General features: G+C 34.0%; 4 protein-coding genes across 5 annotated transcripts; 1 reads left to right on the top strand and 3 right to left on the bottom strand.

Annotated features, from left to right (window-relative positions):
• Positions 1–1,849: 1,849 nt before the first annotated feature.
• LOC8260396 (CTL-like protein DDB_G0274487) lies at positions 1,850–8,104 on the bottom strand. Of its 2 annotated transcripts, XM_025159121.2 has the most exons (8): positions 7,542–8,100; positions 7,003–7,085; positions 6,625–6,883; positions 5,270–5,453; positions 4,927–5,151; positions 4,712–4,828; positions 2,842–3,075; positions 1,850–2,273 (listed from the first exon to the last, which is right to left on the bottom strand). In XM_025159121.2, exons 2-8 carry the CDS (start codon positions 7,013–7,015, stop codon positions 2,058–2,060), a joined length of 1,248 nt encoding a protein of 415 aa, XP_025014889.1. In that variant the 5' UTR covers positions 7,016–7,085; positions 7,542–8,100; the 3' UTR covers positions 1,850–2,057. The 2 variants fall into 2 exon arrangements, with proteins under 2 accessions (XP_025014889.1, XP_002529146.1); XM_002529100.4 differs by having other exon boundaries at positions 6,625–7,085; positions 7,542–8,104.
• A 1,901-nt stretch (positions 8,105–10,005) lies between these two features.
• Positions 10,006–11,973, bottom strand: LOC8260397 (protein ASPARTIC PROTEASE IN GUARD CELL 1). The gene has a single exon (XM_015725373.3). The coding sequence runs from the start codon at positions 11,616–11,618 to the stop codon at positions 10,155–10,157; it is 1,464 nt and encodes a 487-aa protein (XP_015580859.2). The 5' UTR covers positions 11,619–11,973; the 3' UTR covers positions 10,006–10,154.
• Positions 11,974–15,377: 3,404 nt separating this feature from the next.
• Positions 15,378–19,820, top strand: LOC8260398 (GDT1-like protein 4). The gene is made up of 13 exons (XM_002529102.4): positions 15,378–15,580; positions 15,689–15,757; positions 16,658–16,717; positions 16,822–16,869; positions 17,247–17,335; positions 17,436–17,472; positions 17,548–17,595; positions 18,079–18,147; positions 18,220–18,264; positions 18,362–18,423; positions 18,518–18,590; positions 18,867–18,958; positions 19,469–19,820. The coding sequence occupies exons 1-12, from the start codon at positions 15,563–15,565 to the stop codon at positions 18,933–18,935; spliced, it is 687 nt and encodes a 228-aa protein (XP_002529148.1). The 5' UTR covers positions 15,378–15,562; the 3' UTR covers positions 18,936–18,958; positions 19,469–19,820.
• A 1,349-nt stretch (positions 19,821–21,169) lies between these two features.
• LOC8260399 (ATP-dependent Clp protease adapter protein CLPS1, chloroplastic) lies at positions 21,170–23,393 on the bottom strand. The gene is made up of 3 exons (XM_048373465.1): positions 23,172–23,393; positions 22,306–22,456; positions 21,170–21,628 (listed from the first exon to the last, which is right to left on the bottom strand). Exons 1-3 carry the CDS (start codon positions 23,233–23,235, stop codon positions 21,367–21,369), a joined length of 477 nt encoding a protein of 158 aa, XP_048229422.1. The 5' UTR covers positions 23,236–23,393; the 3' UTR covers positions 21,170–21,366.
• Positions 23,394–23,676: the final 283 nt, after the last annotated feature.

The raw sequence follows: 23,676 nt of genomic DNA on the forward strand, positions 1-23,676 counted from the left end.
ATTCAATAATAGGGAATAAATAATAGGGGTGGTCCCGTTGAGGATGAGCTAACCTAACCATGTCGGACCAGTAAATGAATAATATAAAACTTATCAGAGATTTTAATTTAAATTGGTGAGCATACCATTGGCATTGAAATTGGAGCAACATAAAATGTACAATAACCTAAACAAATGTAATCAGCTATTATTGTACAATTAACAATCATATATACTTACGTGACGCTTCTTATACGGCAGTCGTACAATTTAGTTAATGACGTGTCGCTTTCTCTCTGGTCAGTCTCTTCCTAGGGTGTGTCTACTGGGGGGTTATTACTTATTACGGTTTCTTTTTTTCCTTTTTCTTTTTCTATGTTTTGTTTGATGATGTCACGTGACCCATTTCGTATTAGGGTATGTCTTAGAGTGACAGACCCATTTCGTATTTTTTGTCAAGGATACCAACACAAGACGAGTTTCTTCTTCTTCTTCCTGGTGGTTGCATATTCCTTATTGTGATAATAGACACAGAAAATAACGTCTTGAAAAGGAAAAAGAAAATGAGCCACGTAAAATTGCATCTCTTTATTTCTTTCCCCGCATTATAAATCTATGGCTATTCTTTTCTCTTTCCTTTTCGGTGTCCATGGTCAGGTCTTTTTATTATTAAAGGGTTAATTACTATTCCCCTCCTGAGTTTAGGTCCAAATTATGTTCTGGTTCTTGCTCCTTTGTGGAGTGACTTAAAACACCTCATGTGTTTGATTTTATATTAATGCAAGTATCATCCAGTTAGAATTTGACCTTATTTTCTGGGGGTAAAAAAAACAAAGCCAATGATGTTAATACATCATATAAGAAATAATATAATAAAGTTCATTATTTTTAAAGACAATAACAGTATTTCACCTTGAATCTAATACCACAAGCTCAATATTGTGAAAAAAAAAAAGATTATAGATAAAATTGCCGCAAAAACCGTGGCAATTAATCTATATTATCTTATTGCTTTTCTTTTATCTTTTCTTTTTTCTATCCTGCGTGATAGACCAATGAAAATAGTAACAATTGCAACAGCAAATATTGATATGCCCACATAAAAAGAAAAAGGATATAAAAACATACAATCTAAAGAAAATATGGGTAATAATATTTACCAGAAGGCGAAGAAAAGATTTTATGAATTCAATATCTAATCTTTCTTTCTCACTTTTGCTTGTAAGATTTTATGAAAAGATTTGAGTCATTTCGGTCGTCACTAACTGTTTAAAAGTTAAAGTTTGAAGGCTTCTTAGTTTAAATAGGTTAAAACCCACAAGGGTGTTTTAACTCGCCCTCCAAAACAGAGATTGTAATTTGGACCTGAGATCAAGGGGCAGACGGTAATTCACCCTATTATCACTATTTTCAGAGATAATGTCAAAGAATTTTAAGATTTTCCATCTTTTTATAATTGAGTCTTATTCTGGATAAATTTGTCTTTTATTATGTTGAATTATGGAGCTTTTTTCTTTGGCTGTATCGACTTGAATTCCGACATATTCTAGAACAAGAAGAAAAACAAAGGATAAGAGCCGAAAGGCAAAACAAGACAACTAATTTCTGGTGCTGGAATCTGAACAGGTCAATGGAGATTAATGAGCAGTCCCAATACCAAAATTAGAAAGCATGTTTAGTTACTACTAATTAACAATTAACACTGGCTGTCTTAATCGACATTCTCTTAATTACTAATGAAAACAGTCGCAGCTGTTTTGCCTTCAGAAGTTGGAACGTTGCAGCTCATGAGCACCTCAGGTCAGGCTTCACCCATGTGGAATTGGCTACATAAACTGCTTTCTGCCATTGGCTATGCTAAATCAGAGGAAGAACAAAAAAGAGATTTCACCATCTACCATTTTTCATTTCTGTGTATTAAAAGTCCAAAAGAAAAAAATAAAAAACAAACTAAATACAAGATTCAGGTACTTGGATCAATAACTTGATGTTCAGTAAATTATACAGTGCGTATACTCTAAACCACAAATGAGTTTTCAGACAGGGACATTTTTCTTGTATGTGAATATGATTTCTTCTCAGACGGGGATACTTTCTCGTATGTGAATATCAAATCGATTGCTCGACACTACTTCCCGTGCACGGGCGCTCCTGTGCTGTAGACGCTGGTGCAGAGTCTCAGATAATTGATTGAAGAATTCAGCATCCCATCTGTGAATCAATAAGGGATCTTCCGCATAGCAGATATATATAGATGTAACAGCACTCTCGACCACAACCATTGCCACTCCAACCTGAAGCAGACATGTCTCTCTTACTATTAGTATGTCTACGGTCTCTCACAAAAACTATAGTTTTGGTTGAGATGGATGTGGGAGGTGAGAGTAGCGAGTGAAGAAGAAAAAAGAAGCAAAGAGACAGGCATGCAATAGTGCATTAAAATTACATAAATGATATGGCGGGATGTGGGCTTGATTTATTATTCAAGTTTAAAATATATTCATTGATAGTTGATGATCAGTATCCTGAAAAAAGAACAATCAGCTGCAGGACCTCGCATGCAGCTGAAATTTTCAGAACTAGTAAATCATATAAAGATGTGTAATTTTTTGCAAGTAAAGTGTTGAACAAGATAAAATTTTATACTGGTAAATGGAAAATAAAGCAAGTTCGGCAACCCAGTTCTAGTACCAGCTCTTAAGCAACCAGGAAAAAGAACTTTCAAGTGCATATTCATTAAATAGTGCAAATCTAGAGCACAAGGACCACCAAGAGCAAATATGGAACTCTTACTAGACCTTTCCAAATGCATCAACATCCTAAGAAGCAAAAAGATAACACCGTGCAGAAAAGCACACTTACCAACACCATTCCCATCAACATTGCAGTGGATCCCACCATGATTACTCTGTCATTCCATTTGATACGAGTCCAAACACCTGAGCAAGTTCCAGTGATTAGTCCACTCAAAACTGTTCCCATCAGCAGAACAGCACCTGAACAATCATAGGCAACAAGTGCTTCAACTCCAGTTGATTGGAATAATTCCCAGGCATCCCGAGCTGAATGGTTAAAACTTTTTCCATAAACAGCTATCTGAAGGGAACAGAGGAAACTATGCAATTATTAAATAATATGCAGGAAGCGGCACTTATGCCAACTGGGCTTTGCTTTCACAAGCCACAAGGCAAAATTCATAATAAACACTTGTATTAACTCAATAGCAGCTGGAAAACTAGAAATATTCTTCATCAAGAAATCTCAGCATTAAATTTAAGGGCAGGCCTGATGGAAATGTAATGCATGAAAAACTCTATAGACTACGATTGCGAATGAGGTTGTCTGCAGCTTATCATACGCCCTCGAAAGACTAGTCATCTAATATGCATAGGAAGTTCAGATGAGATAGGGGCTCTGATACAGCAGCCCTGTAGAAAGTTCGGAAACCCAAATTGTATGACTCATTGCCTTCCCACATCACTGCAAAAAGATAAAACAATTTCTTGAGGTTGCTATGTGCACGGCATTTAGTAAGATCCTTATTTCTTTATGTGCTTTGTTCTCTCCAAACTTTCTCATTTTCAAATTCTTCAACATCTGAATGTTACCAATTCCCACAAAGCGTATTACCAGTTCTGACAACTAACAAGCCATCTCAGTGCTACTCACTTGAGTGAAATCCTAAAAGATGTTATTAACTACTTTTCATATTAGTGGTCATTCTCCAACTCAACGCTGCAGATTTGCCTTGGCCGACTGTGACTGCACTGCATTATAAAGGACCACTCTTTTTCTCTTTTTTTCATTTCCAGATTTTTTTAGCTAAACTTGGAACTTTAACTGAAACTGAGTCAACATATTTTATTTGTTTTCTACAATGCATTTCCAACCATTTAAAGATCCAGTATGTAAGATCGAATTTTATCATTCTATTTAGTCGAAATCCCTTCTCAGTGACATAAGACTCTGCTCACTTGTTATTTCTAGCCTTCTTTGGTTGTTGCCTGCTAAGTCTAGATACAAACAATAACATTTATCACTTTCCTAGTCTACCCAATCAATGACTTCAACATCTTTATTCCACTAGAATAATATCATCAAAATTACTACCAGTTAGCTTAATATTCTGCTCCAAAATGCACTTGTCTTCATGATTGCTTGATTTTCTGATCCAAATGCATTTCTGTCCTTAATTGCGTAATGTTCTGCTCCAAAATGCACTTCTGTTCATAACCATAACCTTTTTTCACTTTACTACAAGTAACTGAGTTAATTTAAGCCCTCACACCAATAAATAGGGAAACTTAATTAATCCAAAATTGAATTCCAAATGTGGGGAGTTAGTTTCTACAGTATAGAGAAGATGCATAAATGTTGAGCATTTTCATTCAGACAATATTTAGTTCCTCAAGGAAATAAGGCACATTTCAGAAATAAAAACCACCATAAGGATTTTTAAAAGCCCTAGATGCAAATCTTAAACAAAAGTCACAAAAGCAATGGTAATAAATCCCAAAAGCATAAATATTAAAAAAAATTGGGACAATTGCAGATACCATTTTCTAGATATAAAATAGATGGTAAAGATGGAGGAGGAAAAAAGAGGAGAATGCTAGACTTCTTATAAGAAATTCTATGTCGTTTCTGGACCAAGTGGCAATCAAATATAGCAAGTTATGAAGGCCTTATAAATTATTTCATATCCCAAATTTGCACAAGGTGGAGAAAGTACCTGAACGTATGCATACTTGTTGAAAAAACGGACAAGAGTCTCCACAAGATGAAACAGAAAATCAACACAACAAAGCAAGCACTCATTCTTGCCTATCTTTGACCGCAATCCCCTGATCTAAAATATACTTTTTAAGTTAAAAGATGAAGAAACCAAAATAATTAGAAGCAAGTTAGTAACCCAGTTAGAGGAAAGCAAATGCTGGTAAGGCCTACCTCCCATCGCAATGTCCTAATTGCAGCTGTGAAGAGTGATCCATAGCAGATGCTGCCAAAAGATGTTGTGACAGCATATCTTAGAGACTTCAGCAATGGGTTAGGAGGCATTGATGCTGCTTCACGGCCATCATGAATAAGAACAAGGAACACCATCCCAGACACTATAACATGTACAGTATTACAGAGAACTGCACCTGTCCAAAATAAGCTTACTGAGAGAACCTGGGTATAAATTAACAACATTAGAAGGTTATCTACACTGCAGATTACAGTTGAGGGATGTTGAGATTCTCATCCCAGAGACAGGAGATGGAATAAAGAGCAAAACTTGCCAGCTCACCACAAGAAGCCACCAGCGCCCACCATTTTCCATGCTTGAAGCCACAACACCAGCTGCTCCAAAAGACCATATTGCCATCCACAAAAGCATAACCAGCATGAACGCATATGCAACTCTCATAACTTCAGGAAGACTCCATACCATCTTCACTGCTTTTTGCAGCACCAACATGGTAAATGGAAGTCTGTGAATTAACAGCAAATGGTCAAAGATGGGTTTTATAATCCAAATATCTAACTTGTTAACTTAACTGAGGCAATGGTGTGAAAGACAAAGAGAGAGGTCTAGATACAATAAGTTCCACATTTTTAACAAATAATCGTCACAACAGCATAGTAAATCCTCCTCAACTGTACAAAAACAAAAGAAAGGCTTCACTCTAGGTACTAAGCAGCAACCGCACATTGCTTATGCATAACATGTATAATCTTTGAAACTACAAAACAATGTTAGATGAAATTAACATTTCTCAATAGAAAGTTAACTATAACATTGCAGATGTCCAAGCGATCTCCATTTCCGGTAAGAGCAATACGTTTTAGCTTTCCCAAGGAAAAAATAACTACAGTGCACTAGGCTTATTATCCTTTATGTATATATCCAATACAAGCCTCATAGTTAAGATGATTTAACAAGTTAGCAATTTACGATACGTCAGTACCGACAAAAAAATTTCAGCTAGATTATGTTGAAAATAAGAAAATATGATAAATAGTGGAACTCCTAAAGTCGTTATTTCTTTCCTATAATAGGGGCATACTAAGTTTCTGAATCTTGTGTATTGTAAGAGTCCAACAAAATTAAATAATTTCAAATCAATCTTAAGTCCTCGGATCATTAGAGATATTTGAACAATAAAATGAACAAATAAAAAATTCATATTAAAAAATAATAATTTTACAGTAAGATCGATAGCTTCTTAACTTTTTATATTTAATCATGGGCATTAGAAATTATGTAACAGCTTCTAGTTTGAAAGCAATAGGTAAGTCATTTAATTTTCATTGCCGTTTTCCATTTAAATCACTGGAAAGCTGGCTTACATAATTATTATATGCACAATGCACAGGACAAAGAAGCTAGTCCAAAAATACTAATACGATAATAGGAAGTGATAAGTAATTAAAAAAAAGTTAAAGCAACAGCACAATAAGGAACACCAACAAATTCAAATGCAACTGCTCAATCAGCAAAATGTTCATATCCCTCTTGCTAATTTCTGAATTTTCTTTTCGGTGTGCAGAACTCAGAGAACAAAGTTTGAAGTTGCATGTCAGATTACACCCATGATTAATCCAAAAAACTAAACAAAGTGAAGATTTAAATTCGACAAGTAGGAGATCAGATACTCATACCTTTCTATGACAGAAATGACATACAAAAACTGCAATGCAGCGCCAATTGCAAATGCAACACCCCAAAAAAACTGCTCGCACCAGAAACACAAAACACTAATAACAGCAAGATAAGTAGTCAAAATATGAACAGAGATCTTCATCATCTGATTGGCACGAGAACCAAGCAATAACAACCAAGTCCATCCAAGTACAGTCCCAACACCACCAGCAAGAGCATACATTGGCCAATAATCCTCAGTTAATCCCCTATTACTCCCTGAAGATCCAGTAGTGAATCTATCAATTTTAAACCTATCTGATTTCTTAAACCTATTAAGTCCAAGAATTGCAAGGGCAATCCCCAAACCGATCAAGTGAAGCAAGAAAATCCCTAACCAGAAAACATCATGCCAGCGTCGCGGTAAGTCAGGAGCCAGCGCTTGACCTGCAGTGTCACTTCTTTGACTCCTTCTTACATTCTAAAAGACCAATAAACAAACATAGAAATCATATGCCAGCGTATGTGGAAACTCTAAATATGTAAGAATTCAATTGAATTCTATATAGTCGATTCTCACGTCTGGAAAGAAATGAAATCACGCAAAAAAAAAAAATTCAAAATGACACGTTTTTGCAAGAACTCAAATCCAATTGAACTTTTGCAAATTTGTTAGCATCACAAACAAGGCGGATATCAAGAAAAATTGAAATCTGATTGAGGAAATTGGATAACTTGAAATAGTATCAAAAGCATTAAAGTAAAGGAAGGTCTAGTGATCACAAAAAAAAAATTAAAAATGGAGGTACTGCTTAATATTAGTATAGAAGTTAATAAAGGTTATGCATATAGTATTAGAAAACAAACAGCAAGAGGAAATACAAATTCATGGAAATGTTATGACTAGAATCACTATTTTAAGTAATTAAGAAAAGACCTGATCAACGGCTGCGATGGAATCGGAGTCGGAGGTAGAGCTTTGAGAACCACTCATGGTTAATGTATAAATTAAACAGAAATCAGCGAATTAATTGATCAAAGCACTCTCATTTTTCATTTGGACTGGCGCACGAGAACATATTTGTCAAAGTAAACAGAGAGAGAAAGAACGCTTATTATGCGTGTAAACTTGAGTTTTGAATGTGAAGACAGAGAGAGAGACAGAGAATGGTCAATGGAAGTTGTTAGGGTTTTTCTTAAAGAAAAGAAAAGGATATAATTTTGAAGAAGGTTTGACAGAAAAATGGAGGGGAAACTAAAACTGAAACTGAAAACGGCCACCAGAGGAAGAGTTGTGTTGTGGGCGCGTTTGATTCGACAATAGGGTTGCTGGTTTGGGCTGTCATGACCCGTTTGCTTTTTGATTCTAGTAATGATGTCATGTTCCAATGCATATCTACAGCATTATACTGCAAGTAATCATGATCCATTCCACCATTTTTGCGTTGACATGAGTTCAGGTTTTTAGTAAAAAGGATTTACCATCACAAGATTCAAAAGAAAAAAAGTCAATTTATTATGCTATTGTTTGCTTAAAATAAATTTTGTAAATTGAAGAAATTATTTTAATTTTTTGCGGGAATATGAATCATATAACATATTTTAATTTCAGTTTTATTACTTCAATTCTTTGATTAATATTTGAACAGTGTTTTTAAACTTTTTAATATAAAAAGTCTAATAAGATATTGACCACAGAAATAGTTTTATTAAAACAAAATCTGATTTTAATAATAAAAGCAGGCTGATAAACCAATGCATGAATACATGTTATCCGGCGACTAACATTCTGGTAATAAAAATATTTTATGTTTATTATCCTTATCCGTGTTTGTTCATATGATCCAGTCTTGCTGGCAAGCTTTTAGCAAAAGTAGACATTTGTTCAAAAAGGGGATCGCCAGTATTAAATGTCATGCAACCGCATGAAAATTATAGAAAACTAAACTCTATTTGCTTAGCTGTCGACTCTGCAGAGCTTGCTTAGTGTCATGAACTGGTCGATAATGGCTGCCCACAATATCCACTGCTTTTTGAAATTGCTCTGTGTCATTCTACGCTTTCTTTTCTTTTAGGCCAAAAGAAAACATTTCCAGTAAATTAATTGAAGTTAATATATATACATATATATAAACTAGATTATAAGGAATATTTTTTATAAATTTTTTATTTAATCGAGTTGTATTTTTTTATTTATTATTAATTTTAAATAATAAAATATATATTAATAATATAATATTAAAATATAAAATACTCATAAATATATTTATTTTTTTATTTACTGTAGTGTATATGTAATTTTTTAAATTGTCTTTTTTCATTGGCGTTTTTATTTTTAGAACATGAGATGAATAAGTTCATATCCAACAAATACACCCCACAAAAGAAAAACAAAAGAATACATTCTCGAGGAGCCAATCAATTGGTGTTATTTGCCTCTCTAAAAACGTAGCTTAACAAAAGAAAAAGAAAAAGAAATAGACATATCTAACTCTCCATTATTTGCTTGAATATCCCAGAGAGTTTAGTTGTTGCTTGTGGTCATCACAGCTTCATTGCTTAGTTTTTTAACTAAAGAAGATCAAGTAATAAAATAAGTCTTGATTCTATAAAGGAAAATGTGAAATTCTAGGAGGGGATATTCCCCTGCAACTTGTTCTCAATTTTGTTATTTCCTGGGAACTTTTAGGTGCTTTAAGTACATCCTTTTTGTCCATTTGCTCCTTAATACAATATCTCTGCCTGCTCTAGTAACTGTCAAACTTCTTCACAACTAAATTAAATATTTCATTAAGCTAGCTGGCCGCAGATTCTGAATTTTATCTCATGTTCACGGGGTGGTTTGATGAATTAATAATGTCTCTGCATAACTTCATCGATAATTCAGATAAACTTTTTCTCATGTTCATGGTGCATTGTCAATTACTTTTGTAAAACTGTAAGATGTTAATGCAGTAGCCCTATTCCTGGGGTGACTTGATTTGATAAAGATATTTGCTAACTCACCAATGACAGAGTTGGGTTTTTGTATCTCAAACTCAAAATGGAAAGGGACATTCCCACAAAACTGCAGAATAGGGCCTAGCCCAGGGGACCAAAATCCTTAACTTTTGACGTGAAAGAAGACTAGACTACGTGTAGAAATAGAATAGACCGGTGAACTCGTGCCCCTCTTCCCGTGGCAACCACACAACAAAACGCAATGCAGTACAACGATTGGGCACAAAAAAGGTTTTGTGAGGTCAAAAATACCCTTAGCCAACCGACACAAAAAGCCGTTGAAATGCACGTGAACTATTCGTTCCCCGAGAGCCCAGCCAGAATAAATCTAAATTGAAGAGCATCAGCATATATATATATGCTTCCGTTATATAACAGCAACGACTAGAACGTAACGGCTATATCGACAACATCCTTTTCTTTTCTTTTTTACTTTTTTTTATATAGAATCATTCCTACCTTTCCTTCTACTATACATCACCTTTAAGAGATGTAAAATTAAATAAACAAAAGCATTAGTCAGACATTTTATATTTATTTTCATCAATCTCTAGCATTGACGAGGCTCAAACCCGACAAGTGAATTTGCCAAATCGAAACCGACACGTGTCCCTTGCTGCTGCACGTTCCCAATAATTGACAGAGCCGATGACGTTGGGGCAAATGCAAAACAAAACGTTCCGTCCGAGTCGACCGGTATCAAGTAATTCGTAGCCGGTAACGGCAACACCTTCCCACCAGCGAGATGAAACGTCACCGTGGGCACCTCAACACTAGTCTTCCTGGACAAATCATAACACGTGTCAAACAACGCCACCTCACTCGTTACAGGCAAATCCTTGGTCCCCTTAACAAATGCATCGCGCAAGGCGTTGTACGCCGCCGTTTGCAGCCGAGTAACCGCCGTCCCCGAGTCGATAATAATCCCTCCATTTCCTGACTCGTCCATTTCAAACATTGACTCGGGAATCGATAACAACTCACCTCCAACGCTTAACCCCGTCATCCCTACATAATAAAACGTATCAAGCTCACGATTACGCAGTAAAGGAGCAGTAATGGCGTGAGGAAGCAGAGCCGAGTTGAACTCAAGAGTAGAAGCCGAGTCAGAGTCACGATCGACAAGACAATACGAAAACGAGGAAGCATTAATCTGAGACGGAAATGAAAGTTTGCCACCGCCAAGTCCAAGCAAACCAGCAGCTCCAATAAACAAACCTTCATTATTATGACCACACCCAATGGCTACATTATCAACCGAAGCCGAGCCGAGAGTTATGGTCTCTGTAACAAAATCGCCGACGGTATATGATCCATCGCCGTATGATACTTCGTAGAGACACGTGTTGTTACGGCATTCAGACACGTCAAGAGACTGGCATTGTTTGGTGTCACAAGAGAGAGGAGAATATGAAGTTGAAGAAGCCGGCTCGAAAATCGGGTCTGCTTGATGGTAGCAATCGGCGCAGGGTGCGCACTGTATCCAGTTCACGTCACTACCGGTGTCGAGTACCATATAAACGGGACTTGACGGTTTGCCGATTCCAACTCGAGAGAAATACTCACCGCTTCCTTGACTCGTTCCCGAAATAATCGGGCCTTGAAGGTCTTCAGCTCTAAATTGTGAATCAGTATCTAATGGTTTAAGATCTGACGTGGAGAGGCCGTGAATTGCTAGATCTAAACGAGTATTGATAGATTTGACTCGGGCTGAGTCACGCTCGAGTCGTGATAAGGTAAGTGATCTGTAATCTGGGTGTTTAGTTTTTTGAACTGAAGTTCTAGAGTGTAGCTCCATTGTAAGCTGAGATGAGGAAGTTACTATCTCTTGCTGGTTAAAGGGTGTCATTTTAGTGGCAGAAGAAGTGAATATAGCTTCGGCTTTTTGAATGGAGGCTTCGACATCAAGAAGTGTAGTTTTGGAGGGGTGTAGTAAGGTTCTAGAGCACACAAATGGAGAAGTGAAAAGAAGGAGAGTGAAGAGAAGTTGAACGAGAAGCCTTGTTCCAGCCATTGTAGAGATGAAAATAAACAATACAGAGAGTGAGTGGGTAGTGAAGTGTGAGAGTGTATATATATGAAATTGGAATGGCTCACGCTAAGCTTGTTACAGATAAAAGAATTACAAGATTAGATTTTATGTGACCTGGGCTTTCTTTGAGATGTGGTGTTTGGGGGACACACTGTCTTTGCATGTTTGGTGATTTTTATGTTGAAGACTAATTTGCAAGATTTTCATTGTTTAATCAAAGGCTAATTTGCAGTTGTGCTGTGCTTTTGCTTTCTTTCCTTTTCTCTTTTTTCTTTTTTTCCTTATTTGGTTGGGTTGTGGGGGTCTTCTCCATTACTCTTTTGACTACTGATGGGCTGATTGATTTTGGTCTGTTGGAGTTTGGACCACTCTTTAAAGAGGAAAAGAATGAGCTGGAGTTTGCTGAAAGCAAGATTTATTGGGCCTACCCTGGGATTATAGTGGGTCAAAAAGTTTAGCTTTAGCCTTTCTTTCTCGAAGTTTGTACTCATCATATAATTTATCAGCAAGTATCATGATTCACATCAATTGACCAAAAGGCCAAAAAGAATTAATTATTACAAGGAGAACCATGTGGCTTTGATTCAATAATTTTATCAGCTGGTAAATCATTTTTCTGATGCGCTAGGTGGTTGTTGTTGTTGTTATCTGCTCTACTTTTAAGACTCAAAAGAAACACAGAAAAATTGCCATATGACTTGTGTCTCAAAGTTGTAGGCCCTTGAACTGCTGCACAAAGCCATTTTACACAGAACCTTGTGAAACATTAATTTATATGGCCGTTTTAACACATATAATTCTAAATATGTTTTATGGGATTGACAGTGCTGTTATTAGAGTCCTAAATTTGTGTAACCAAATGGTTCTCCTAAATTCAGGTTAGGGCTGCTTAGTGGACTGTGCCCTCCCCCCTGAGTCAATTGGGCCTTTAAGCACCTTTTTGAAGCTAGTCACCTTATTTGAGAATTACTAGATTAGCCACTTACCTTTCCCGAGTCAAATGGCAATTGAGGATCAGGAATTTGACAACTTGGAAAGTCAGGAATTTGTTTCCATCAAGAAAATCACAGCTCGAACAGTAGTTGGGGCATCATATTTCTGATGCCTTACGTCTTTGTGATTGTTATAGCAACTAAGGTCAATTATCCTGCTGTAATTTTATTTTAGTCCCTGAAACAGCGAAGAAAATTTGCAATAATTCTGCAGACCCTTGAAGCTTAAACTGCTGTGCACAGCCCTTTTCTTTTTCTTCTTTCTTTCTACTGAATAAAGCAACCTCAGATTGTGATGACCCTCTACATCAAAATCTCACTTGATTATAAAATAAAAAATTTACAGCCTCAGATACATCCATGTTTATAGTTCTGACTTGTTAGTGGCTCTCATATGTTATTGCTTTTTATATTCCTTAACATTATTCCTGGCTCTCAACTGTCAATGAATTTTAGATATTTCAACAACATAATGAATACGACAAAATGACTTGCTTTTATATAGATCTAAATCCAAGCGATTAAGATAGATAAAATTAACAAATCCAAATTATGGTACCTTTGTTCCCATTAAAGAAAAAAATACATTAATTTAAGATAATGCAAGAAGAATTCAACGAATTCTATATATATGCTGATTCTGATTCATTTTCTCTCACAACAAATAATTAGGAAATATTCTGTATCGATAAGCAGTGGCAGGCCCATGATTTAGAGTGGAGAAATTAGATTTAATTATGAAAATTAGTAATTGGAATTAATAAGGAAATTTGCAATCTTTTTCACAACGTAAAATGTCATAATTTTATTTTTCTTCCTGTATACAGTTTCTTATGTATTTAAATAATATATGATAAATTTTGTTGTTTTCAATAATTTATCAGCGGTTGATTCGGGTCAGATTGGCGGTTTAAAAGGCAAGGCCAGTGGGACTGTGCCATAAACCAAAGGAAACTTCGTCCAAGCAAATCAAGGTTTTGGACTGACTGGCGAACGTAGCTAAAAGATAAGGCAAGAGCCAAACAAGCAATCAATCAAGAAATCTGTGTCGTTTTTTGATGTATCATATTAATACCGCCGTTCGGAAATTTCAGGTTCTACTTCCCTTCATACACAGATGGCCACACACGCACACATAAATGTCATTTTTCTAGAATAGTAATTCAATAATTACTTATATGACATCTTCTTTTTTATTTTTTAAGTATTTTGGTGACCAGTGGCGGAGGTTGACTTTAATTTTTACAGGTACTAAATTAGAAAATTACAACAAAATTTTTAAATCTTATGGAATACCACAAATAACTAATTTAATACTTTTATTTGAGTTTGGGGGGGCCCATGGTCCCCGTGTCTCCGAAAAGCTCCGCCTCTGTTGGTGACATTGTAGTCGGGACCCTTTATTATTATTATTTTCTTAATGATAAGTTAAAGTATGCTCTTTTATATATATAGACGTCACATCGATGTACAAATTTTATATTTTTCATAATAAAAATATAATTTATATATTTAATTAATTCTAAGAGATACCCTATAATTGATATGTTAATCAATAGAGTTTTTTTACTTAAAAGGATGGACTAATTATTAAGAAATAATTCATCAATTATATTTTTAATATTAATTAATATTTATATTATATTAATTAAATAATTAATAAATATTTTATTTGTATCATAAATTAAATTTTTATATAAAAATATAGTTCAAATATTCAGAAACAAAAATATTACAGTTAAAATAAAAATAGCTTTTAATGTGCAGACAGTTAATTAATTTATTTTTCAATTTAAAATATATTTTTTTTGTTGTGAATAAGCTTGTTCGCTGTTAAATAAATATCAATTTTTTTATTTAATAAGAAAATTTAAAATATATTATTTATAATTTTATTATTTTTAATGAAAATAGCTGCTTTTATTTTTATTGAATTTAAAATTTGTCCTGAGAATAAAATTTAGTATAGGAACTTATAAAAATAGGTTTAGGGAGAAGAAAATTGGATGGTAAAAGATATTCCCTCTCATGTTTATTATAGGGAGAGATTGTCTCTCAATTATTGTTTGATTTTTCTGGCTAATTTGATATTGTAGCCAGACACTATTCTTTATAATGTATACTTTCTATTCATATTATTTATATTTTTTAAATTTATTTTCTAAAAGAATACAATTTATTCTGTTCTATTAAAATCTTATAATTAAAAAATTCAAAATTAACTAAATATTGAAAAGACTTGAAATAAATTCAACGTATGACATATATATATATATATTGGAAGTATTCAATTCAAATTTTAATATGTACATCTTATTCTATAGAAATATTATATTTTTATAAAAATATTAAAATTAATCTCATTCTTGTATATAATATTTTAATAAAACTCTAAAATATTTTTTATTTAGAGAAAATAAGAAAAACAAACGAAAGATTTAATTATTTTTAAAAATATAACAAGTAATTCTATATATAGAGTACAAGTTTTATTAAGTGGCATATTACTACCAATTTTAAAATATCAACATTTTTTTATGATATTAATTAGTTAATATTATTACCTTATAAGTATTTGATAAAAGAAAAAATAGAGGCGAAGGATTTTTACGGGCCAAATTGGATAGGTTGTTCACGCCATCACACGACGCAAGAGCCAATCACAACAGTACCCGGTCCTTCTCTCTCCCTTATTTTCTTTTCTTTTGTTTTTTCTTTTTCTTAAGACTTAGTCCTAAAACGCATCTATTATTGCTCTAATTATTTATGTTATATATAAATAAAATATAATTCTCTAAGCCCGCCCGCCTCTCGTTCTCTAATTACACAGAGACTCAGTGAGCGAGGAGGGGTCAACAACATCCGGAAAACCCCTCTCTGCACTGAAATTGAATTACACAAACACCTCTTCTGTTCGCCTCTTAACAATCAAATATGAGCTCACTTGTGCAGGTAATTACTTCATTAATCACCATAAGTAGGCTCGTTTTTCTGTTTTCTTCTAATTTTGATTTTTAATTACATTTCTTTAAGTTTTTATTTTTATTTCCCGTGATCAAGGGGTTCACTAAGTCCCTCGCCATGACTGTGCTATCTGAGATCGGCGACAAGACCTTTTTCGCCGCTGCGGTTAGTATTTATTTATTTTCGTGGTGTAATGCTTCGGTTGGTCAGTGTTTAAGTTGGATATAATTGCAGGCTTGCACTTTGCATTCTATTTATGTATTTATTTTTTATTTTTTGGATAGACATTTATGCACGATATACATTAGCTAAACTTTCCATGGTTAGCTGATAATTGTCTGAGATATTGACCTTTGTGGTTGAGTTTTAGTGTTGTTTGATTGTATATAATTGTTTGAATTATTTTTCTTTTTCTTTTGTAAATTCACGGTGAGACATAGCAAAACTTTCCGAGTGTTTATTATAATTGAATAGGAAAAGTTTGTACCAAAAGAAAGTGTTAATTGATATGTTAGGTTACAAAAGGGCCCACTAGCATATTCTTATTGTGTAGTTTAAAATTGTGTTTCTGATCTCATAGGATCAGTTACTTTTGATTTATTAGGTGTTATTCCCTAGTTGCTACCTGCCTGGCTGCTCTTGTTGGAGAGTATTGTGTTAATGCAATGAATTTCAGACCCCTGTTTTCATTGCTGATAGTTTTGGATTTCAACCTGCTCTAATTTTTGGTCTTTAATCTGCTCCCCTGAACTTTTAGACAAGCATGACTAGTCTCTCCAAATTAAAAAAGTCAACCTTCAGTTCACCAACCACTTGGGAATAATTTACAGTTACAGCTATTCTTCTGATAGGCAACGATTCTAGATTCATCCAAGATATCCTCATTAGAATCATTAATGGTTGTGTGCTGTTGGTTCTGCATTTTTCAGGGATCAAAATGTGTAATCCTTAGGTTTCAAAGCTTTTGAGCTAATTGAACAGTTTTCCTCTAATTAGTACTATAAAAAGTTGTCTCCTTTTCATATGAGCTGATTGTGCTTCTCTGTTTATTTTATTGGTGTCAAGATCTTGGCAATGCGTCATCCAAGAAGACTTGTTTTGTCAGGTTGCCTAGCAGCTTTGATTGTAAGTTCTCTATTAATTAATTAATTTATATTATTTCGGGTGCTTGATTGAATCCCCTGTTTGTGATGACCAAACTATTAATGGAAGTGTATGCTCTTTTCAAGGTGATGACTATCCTTTCTGCTGTTGTTGGCTGGGCTGCACCAAATCTGGTAAGCTGTCTACTTGCTCCCTGAAAGTGTTTTATTATGCAAGTTAATAATTTTTTGGATGAATTACATCTCTGTTATGTGTTACTGTTACAACTTGTACTTAAGCTGTTAATAGGCATGTGAAACTTATCATGAGAGAATAAATAAAGAACTTGTGCAGTACTCTTAGTGAATGCCTTTCAACTATTGGTACAGCTGTCTAGTCATTATATATTAGTTTTTCTCAATGAAATGATCATATTTATAATTGAAATGCTCAATTAGTCCTGCATTATGTTTTCGAGATTGTGTATGAATTTGAACTTGTTAAGACATGCTCCTCTGGATGCTTCTTTTTCATTTGTTTATTGAATTTGTGATAATGTCATATGATGCAGCTCTCTCGCACGTGGACTCATCACATAACAACATTACTATTTTTTGGATTTGGAATTTGGTCCTTGTGGGATGGTTTTACTGACAAAGGGTGCGATTTTTTATTAGCATCTGTTTTTGTTTAGTTTATTATGCATTCAGTTTATGTTTTGGTATTTTTTTAATTAGAGGTGAATCTATTTATCCAACAGGGAGGCTGAGGAATTGGCTGAAGTTGAAGCAAAATTGGTTTGTTTTTATGCTGTAATGATTTTTACATTTAAGGGGAATAGTATTTTACTTTTCCTTTTCTTGTCTTATTAGGATGCTGATTGGAAAGCTAACAAAGGAACAACCAAAGACGGTGCCAAGGTAGAATTCTGATGCTGCATTGCAAGCTTGCGTCATTTGATCCTCTAGATGTTAGTTTTGTTATTTGCTCTTCTGGTTGAATGTTCTTGATATTTCTGTTTTGGTTGTTTCTACTCCAAAAAAGCTTTTCCGATCATGCTTTTAGATAAGTTGTGCTTAATAGGAAGTAATTGGCATATGTAGGAGATGTCTGGACATGGACTACATGGCTGTTTCTTTTCAAAAGCTAGTATACCGGTGTCCTTGGCTACATGTTGTTAGGCTTTATGCAAGACTCAATTTATGTTTTGGGATTCGATGATAGGACGGAATTAGTTGCTTGTTTCCAAAAGTCATGTTCTTGCTCCTTATCTTCCACATGGCACAATGTTGTAATTGGAAGCATAGTCAGCTCTTCCATTCAAAAGTTGATTCTTTCTTTGTTTTTATTTTTTCTCCATGGATATGCTTCATATATTTAAGAATTTCAACTACTTGTCCCAGGCTGATGATGAATTGAAGAAGCAGAGACGGCCATTTCTCTCTCAGTTCTTCTCGCCTATACTCCTGAAGGTAAATATTAATTGTAATCCATTAGATTTAAACTCTATGATGGTAACAGTTTTCTTTATGCCTGTTGTGCAGGCCTTTTCCATCACGTTCTTTGGTGAATGGGGTGACAAGAGCCAGGTAAGAGCCATCACTGGATTGCATACTTACGAATATTTAATTATATTCACTTTTTTGCGGAATTCTTATCTTGCACGGTTAATGGCTGCCATTTCAGATAGCTACCATTGGTCTGGCTGCAGATGAAAACCCATTCGGTGTTGTTCTTGGTGGAATTGTGTAAGTTATAGTACCTTCATGTTTTGGAGCTGCTAATTGCGTGGTTAAGATTACTCTGTATTTTAAATTTTTTGTGTTTTCTTTTGTTCTACAGAGGCCAAGCATTGTGTACGACTGCTGCTGTTGTTGGTGGAAAGAGCTTGGCATCTCAGATATCTGAGAAAATAGTAATCACAGTTGCTTGCTTTTAGCTTTTTGGCATGTTAAGATTTCCTTTATACAATGGGGGGAGTTTATCCTTGCTTTATCACTAATTGTTAACAATTAAGAGAAATTAGTCTTATATATGATCATTAAGTGCTTTATGCATAGATACTATGTTTCACAAATTGTTATTTGATATTTGAGGAGAAAAAAGAAAAAAAATGAGTTTCCATATCTAGGTTTGAATATTATTCATGAAGTGTTGTATGACATAAAAAGTGACAATTGCCATGGTGCAGGTTGCCTTGTCAGGTGGAGTTCTCTTTATAATTTTTGGGATCCAATCTTTCCTGTCAACTGTTGAGTGATGAGGCTCCTAAATTTGGCAATGGTTAGTACTTCAAAAACACTCAAAATCTCCGATAATATCTTATGAGTTTTTGGGCAATATCAGACTAAATGTTGTCCTCATTTTTCTTGTTTAGGGGCAGATCTAATTACTAATCTATGTATGATAAAACTTGTGGCAAAACCACAACCCAACTAAGTATTCCAAATTGTTTTGAGCGGTAGTATTTTTGGTGGTGTGAACAACATCTGCACTTCTTTCTTACTAGAAAGTTACTACTGCTGTCTCTGTGTCTTTTTAATGCATGTGTAGACATGAAGAAATAATGCACCAATATGGTGTGCTGAATTTGCATTTTGTAGCAGGACTTAAGAACTGGTTTGACAAAGTAAAGTTTGAACTAGGACGGCTTCCCTACTGTAGGACTTCTCCTAGCAATAACTGTTCACTGCCCTGCACATGCATTATGCTATAAGTGAAGCAAGTGTACATGCTTTTACACTTACTGCTAGCTGAAACTAACATTTACCATTTGTGGCTGCATCTGTTCAGGAGTTGAAAGCTGGTTGGGTGGGATGGAAAAAGTTGAGACATTGAGAATATTGCCATGGGCCAAGTCCACAGCATTATGATTATTTATGAGAGCAATTGTATGATCACTAAGGAACTAAATCAAAGATTTGATTGACGAGATCAAGCAAAATATTAGTACTATTTGCACATGTGGCATGGCTGTTGATTTGTTGCTCTTACATCTGTTCTGATGTAAGACAATAAAATTAGGACTTTATAGGATCTTAAAATTTCACTTGATGAATTTGAGGCACTTTTAATTTTTTTTCCTTATAATTTTCTTATTCGCAATGTTACTATAAAGTTTGTAATCAGAAGCTTCTTTATTCAATGGGACCAATTCAAAATTTAAATTAAATATATTTTCAATATTTTACTAACTAGGTAAATTTAATAAATTTATGCATCCAAATAAAAAAGATTTTAGTTCACAATAGTTTATTGAAGCAAAATACATCAAAAAGTTTATATATATATGTATATATCTCATGAATGGAGCAAAAAATACTCAAGTTTAGGACAAGAAAATTTATCCAACAGATAATTTTAAAATTTTAAAATAATCCAATATATGTAAAATAAATAGTCAAAAGTTAATATTAAAAAACCTGTATGAAAAAAGAAAATCATCAATGATAAGAAGATTAAATTTAAATAATGTTCGTAATTTACTCATTGTGTGTAAAATAAATGTTTATTTTAGGAGTAAAATAATTTGTATTTAGAAAGTTTAGTTAGTTTGTTTAATACTTTTAACCTTAAAAGAGGAACAATACCAATTCAATTGGAAAAAGAAGCATTAGTATAAATATAATGCATGGAAAAATTGCATTGATAACTAAGTAACTTAGTGAAAAGAGGCAGGGGATCTGATCCCATTGAATTTAATAAGGATAATGTGCCAACCAGTTTAAACATTAAACCCCAAATACTTTGTGGCAAGACTGGAAGAGGTAAAAATGTCAAGCCAAGGGAAAATTTGGTGTCTTATTCAAGCTAAGTAAATTGGAATGAAAATATAAATTACTCTTATTTCTAAAATTGATATTGTGCTAACTTGTTTAACTATTTAACCCGACTGATATGATTTTTAATTTTTTTTAATATAACTAAGTAAATTTCAGCCATTTCGAATTTTGAATTTTTCGATCCGAATGACCAATATGCTTGAAAACAATACTAAAAGATGTAGTACAGATGGAAGAATTTCAGGCCAAAGTAAAACTGAAATGAAACTATGCATTGGGATTCTAAGTTCTAAGAATGAATAAAGAGGATGAGAAAACTATGATAATCTAAAGCGATGCAAATGTCTCACAAATTGCACATTTTCAAAACCTAGAGGGTTAAATTATACTCGGATTTAACTCAGCAACATGGCGATGAATTTTCGGATTACTTGCTTAGAGAAAATCTGAAGTTCAATTAGACGATTTTCCTGCCCACACTCCACAATTACAAGCCTCTCCTGCTCACTCTCCAGAAAAACTAAAAAAAACTGCTGTCATTCATTTTGTAAGATAGGGTTTTGAGTAACATCTTTGAATAAAAAGTGAGATAGATTGTAGTCAGAATTCAAAAGAAGAAAAGATTAGAGGCTATCATCAAAAGAAACCACAACACAGGAACCTGGCGGATAAAATCTTGTTGGGAGAGCCATAATATGGTAACACCTTGCAGTTCATGTAATAGCTGTAAAAGTAAAGTCTCTTTTATTCAAAAATACTAGCATCCCAATGTTTGCATTTGTGCATGGATGGCAAAAGATTTCATACAAACACTGACTCTGCTAACTTATATACACAGTCTAATATTCTGATGTACTGATGAAGAAGATAATTTATCACGAAACCAGGGTGCTTTCCTTAGGCCCATCTTCAGCATCCACCGCTTGCAGGTTCAATGGAGCTCAGAAGTCCATTACCCCTCAACTGCATGCAATGGTCTTCCGCATCCGCCTGAGCGCAAATAATCACAACTGACAAGCCATTGTAGTGTGCTTCTTGCATTATATTAACTGCATTATCAAGAGTCATCCCAGGGATAACCTTCATCAGTACTTGGACGACATATTCCCTTTTGTTGTAGTTGTCGTTGTGCAGTATCACACGATAAGGTGGTGCTGTTTTTCTTGATTTCCTGAATAATGAAAATAGAAAAGAACAACTATTATTATATCTTCAGCAAATCGTTCAACATTTTCTTTTCTACTTTCAACGAAGAAAACAAATATATCATATCAAGAAATAGAGAAGTAGAAGGTTGAAAGAAGGCAAGTTTAGCAGGTAAAGTCACTCGGTGTTATTTCAAGTGGCATGGCACTGAATTTTGATGGCATGGAATTAAATTTTTTACAGGCACTTTGAGGGGCATTGAAGGTGGGAATGTTATCCCATTTGAGTTGTCAGTCAATAAATTGGTAGGGAAAGACAACTAAACTATCATGATTGCCCTAAAGAAGATGAAAATCTAATAGAAGGAGAACATGGCAATTAGTCAGTTGAGTGATTCTACTTGAGATGATAAAAACACAAAAAACCAAATACCCCAAAGTATTTTTCATCTGAAGCTGCTTTTCAAAACAAGAAAGCACCTCTCACTTTGGGTCTCAAATGCCCCACTACTATGCTCATATGTTCACACAATACCTGTAGCTCCTTAAGGCGGATATCACAAATGCAATGCAGGATAGGTTTATGATAATAATGCAGTCTCATCCCGAAAGAAAAGCACTTAAAAGATATAACAACAATTAAAAAGACAAGTTAAACATCAAGAAAATTCAGTCAGACCCACAGAAAGGATTGTGCATATACCTCAAATCAAACTCAGATTCACGGCCAGGAGTTGTTTTTTCTATAACTGGTTTCTCCAATAACCCACCTCCTTTACCTGCCCCTGTTGCTGATAAAGCCATGAGAATTCCGCGGTTGACCCATGGTCCTCTACAAGGAGAATATTTGTCTCCTGGAACAACAAAAGCAGCAAATCACAAACATCAACATAAAAGAATCATCCAAAAGAATATATATATAAATAACTAGAATCTGTAACTGACCTCCACATATAATCACCAGTTAATACAAAGTTACTAACAGATATAACATATATAAAAAGGAATGCACTAAAACAGAATAAAAGAAAAAAAAAAGTTAATTAATTCAGCAGGACCAAAAAGAAAAAGAAAAAATAAGAGATTCCATTATCTTCCAATTAATTTCCACATAGTACAAACCGGAAAAATATCATAACCAAGCCAACTATAAGGAATTCTTTTATTAAAATAAATAATGGATTGAGCTAAAAGTAAATAATTAAGCTTCTTTGCTTACAAATTCTTAAACTTTTGCACAGACGGACCAATAAAATAATAAATGAAACGTAAAAGAAGGGAAATTGGAAACTGGAAATGCCAATGAAGTAATTGAACAGAGGTTAAATGTTCAGCAAAACTAATTACCAGATTACACCAAAATCGAAGCTTTGAAATTTGAATTCTTGCCAAAAACAGTGGTTAAATATTCTATGAACTCTCAAAACAAAGAGTGTATTAATAAAATCAGTAGAGGGAAGCCAGTTACAGCAAGAACCAAAACTCATTTTTATAAGTAATTTGAAGTTAAACAAAAAAAGAAAAATAAAATAAAGAGAGTGAAATCAAAGAAAAGAAGAGGGTAGGAACCTGATTTAGGGTTAAAGACGTGATTAGGTGAGAGAGTAATTCTCCCACAAATCGCAGTCTCCATCTCTCCCTTCTTTTCTCTCTGTCCCAAACAAGAAATGGCTACTATTATTATTTTTTAATTTTTTAAAATTATTAATTTAAATTGCTTCTCTTTTCTAAAATATATATAATATTTTTAACAAATAATTTTAAGGGCAATAAGAACTGGTGGTTGAGTGGTGGTGCTGGTGAGACGTAGAGCTAAAAAAGACGTTTTCTTCTTCTTTTTCTCCTTTCACCCGTCAATACGAAAATATCTTAAACGGAGCGTTTTGCTTTGTTCATTGTCATCTTCTTTTGCCATGCCTTGTTTAAATTTCGTAAAGAATAATTTGATATTATTAATTATATTTATGTAAATCAATATTTAAATATATAATAGATATATACTACTATTTAAAATTATGTTATAAATAAATGGAATGCACGTGAATAAAATAAATTAAATATTTTAATTTTTAAT

Source organism: Ricinus communis, chromosome 4 (genome assembly GCF_019578655.1).
Source record: "Ricinus communis isolate WT05 ecotype wild-type chromosome 4, ASM1957865v1, whole genome shotgun sequence".
In the NCBI taxonomy this organism is placed as follows: Eukaryota; Viridiplantae; Streptophyta; class Magnoliopsida; order Malpighiales; family Euphorbiaceae; genus Ricinus; species Ricinus communis.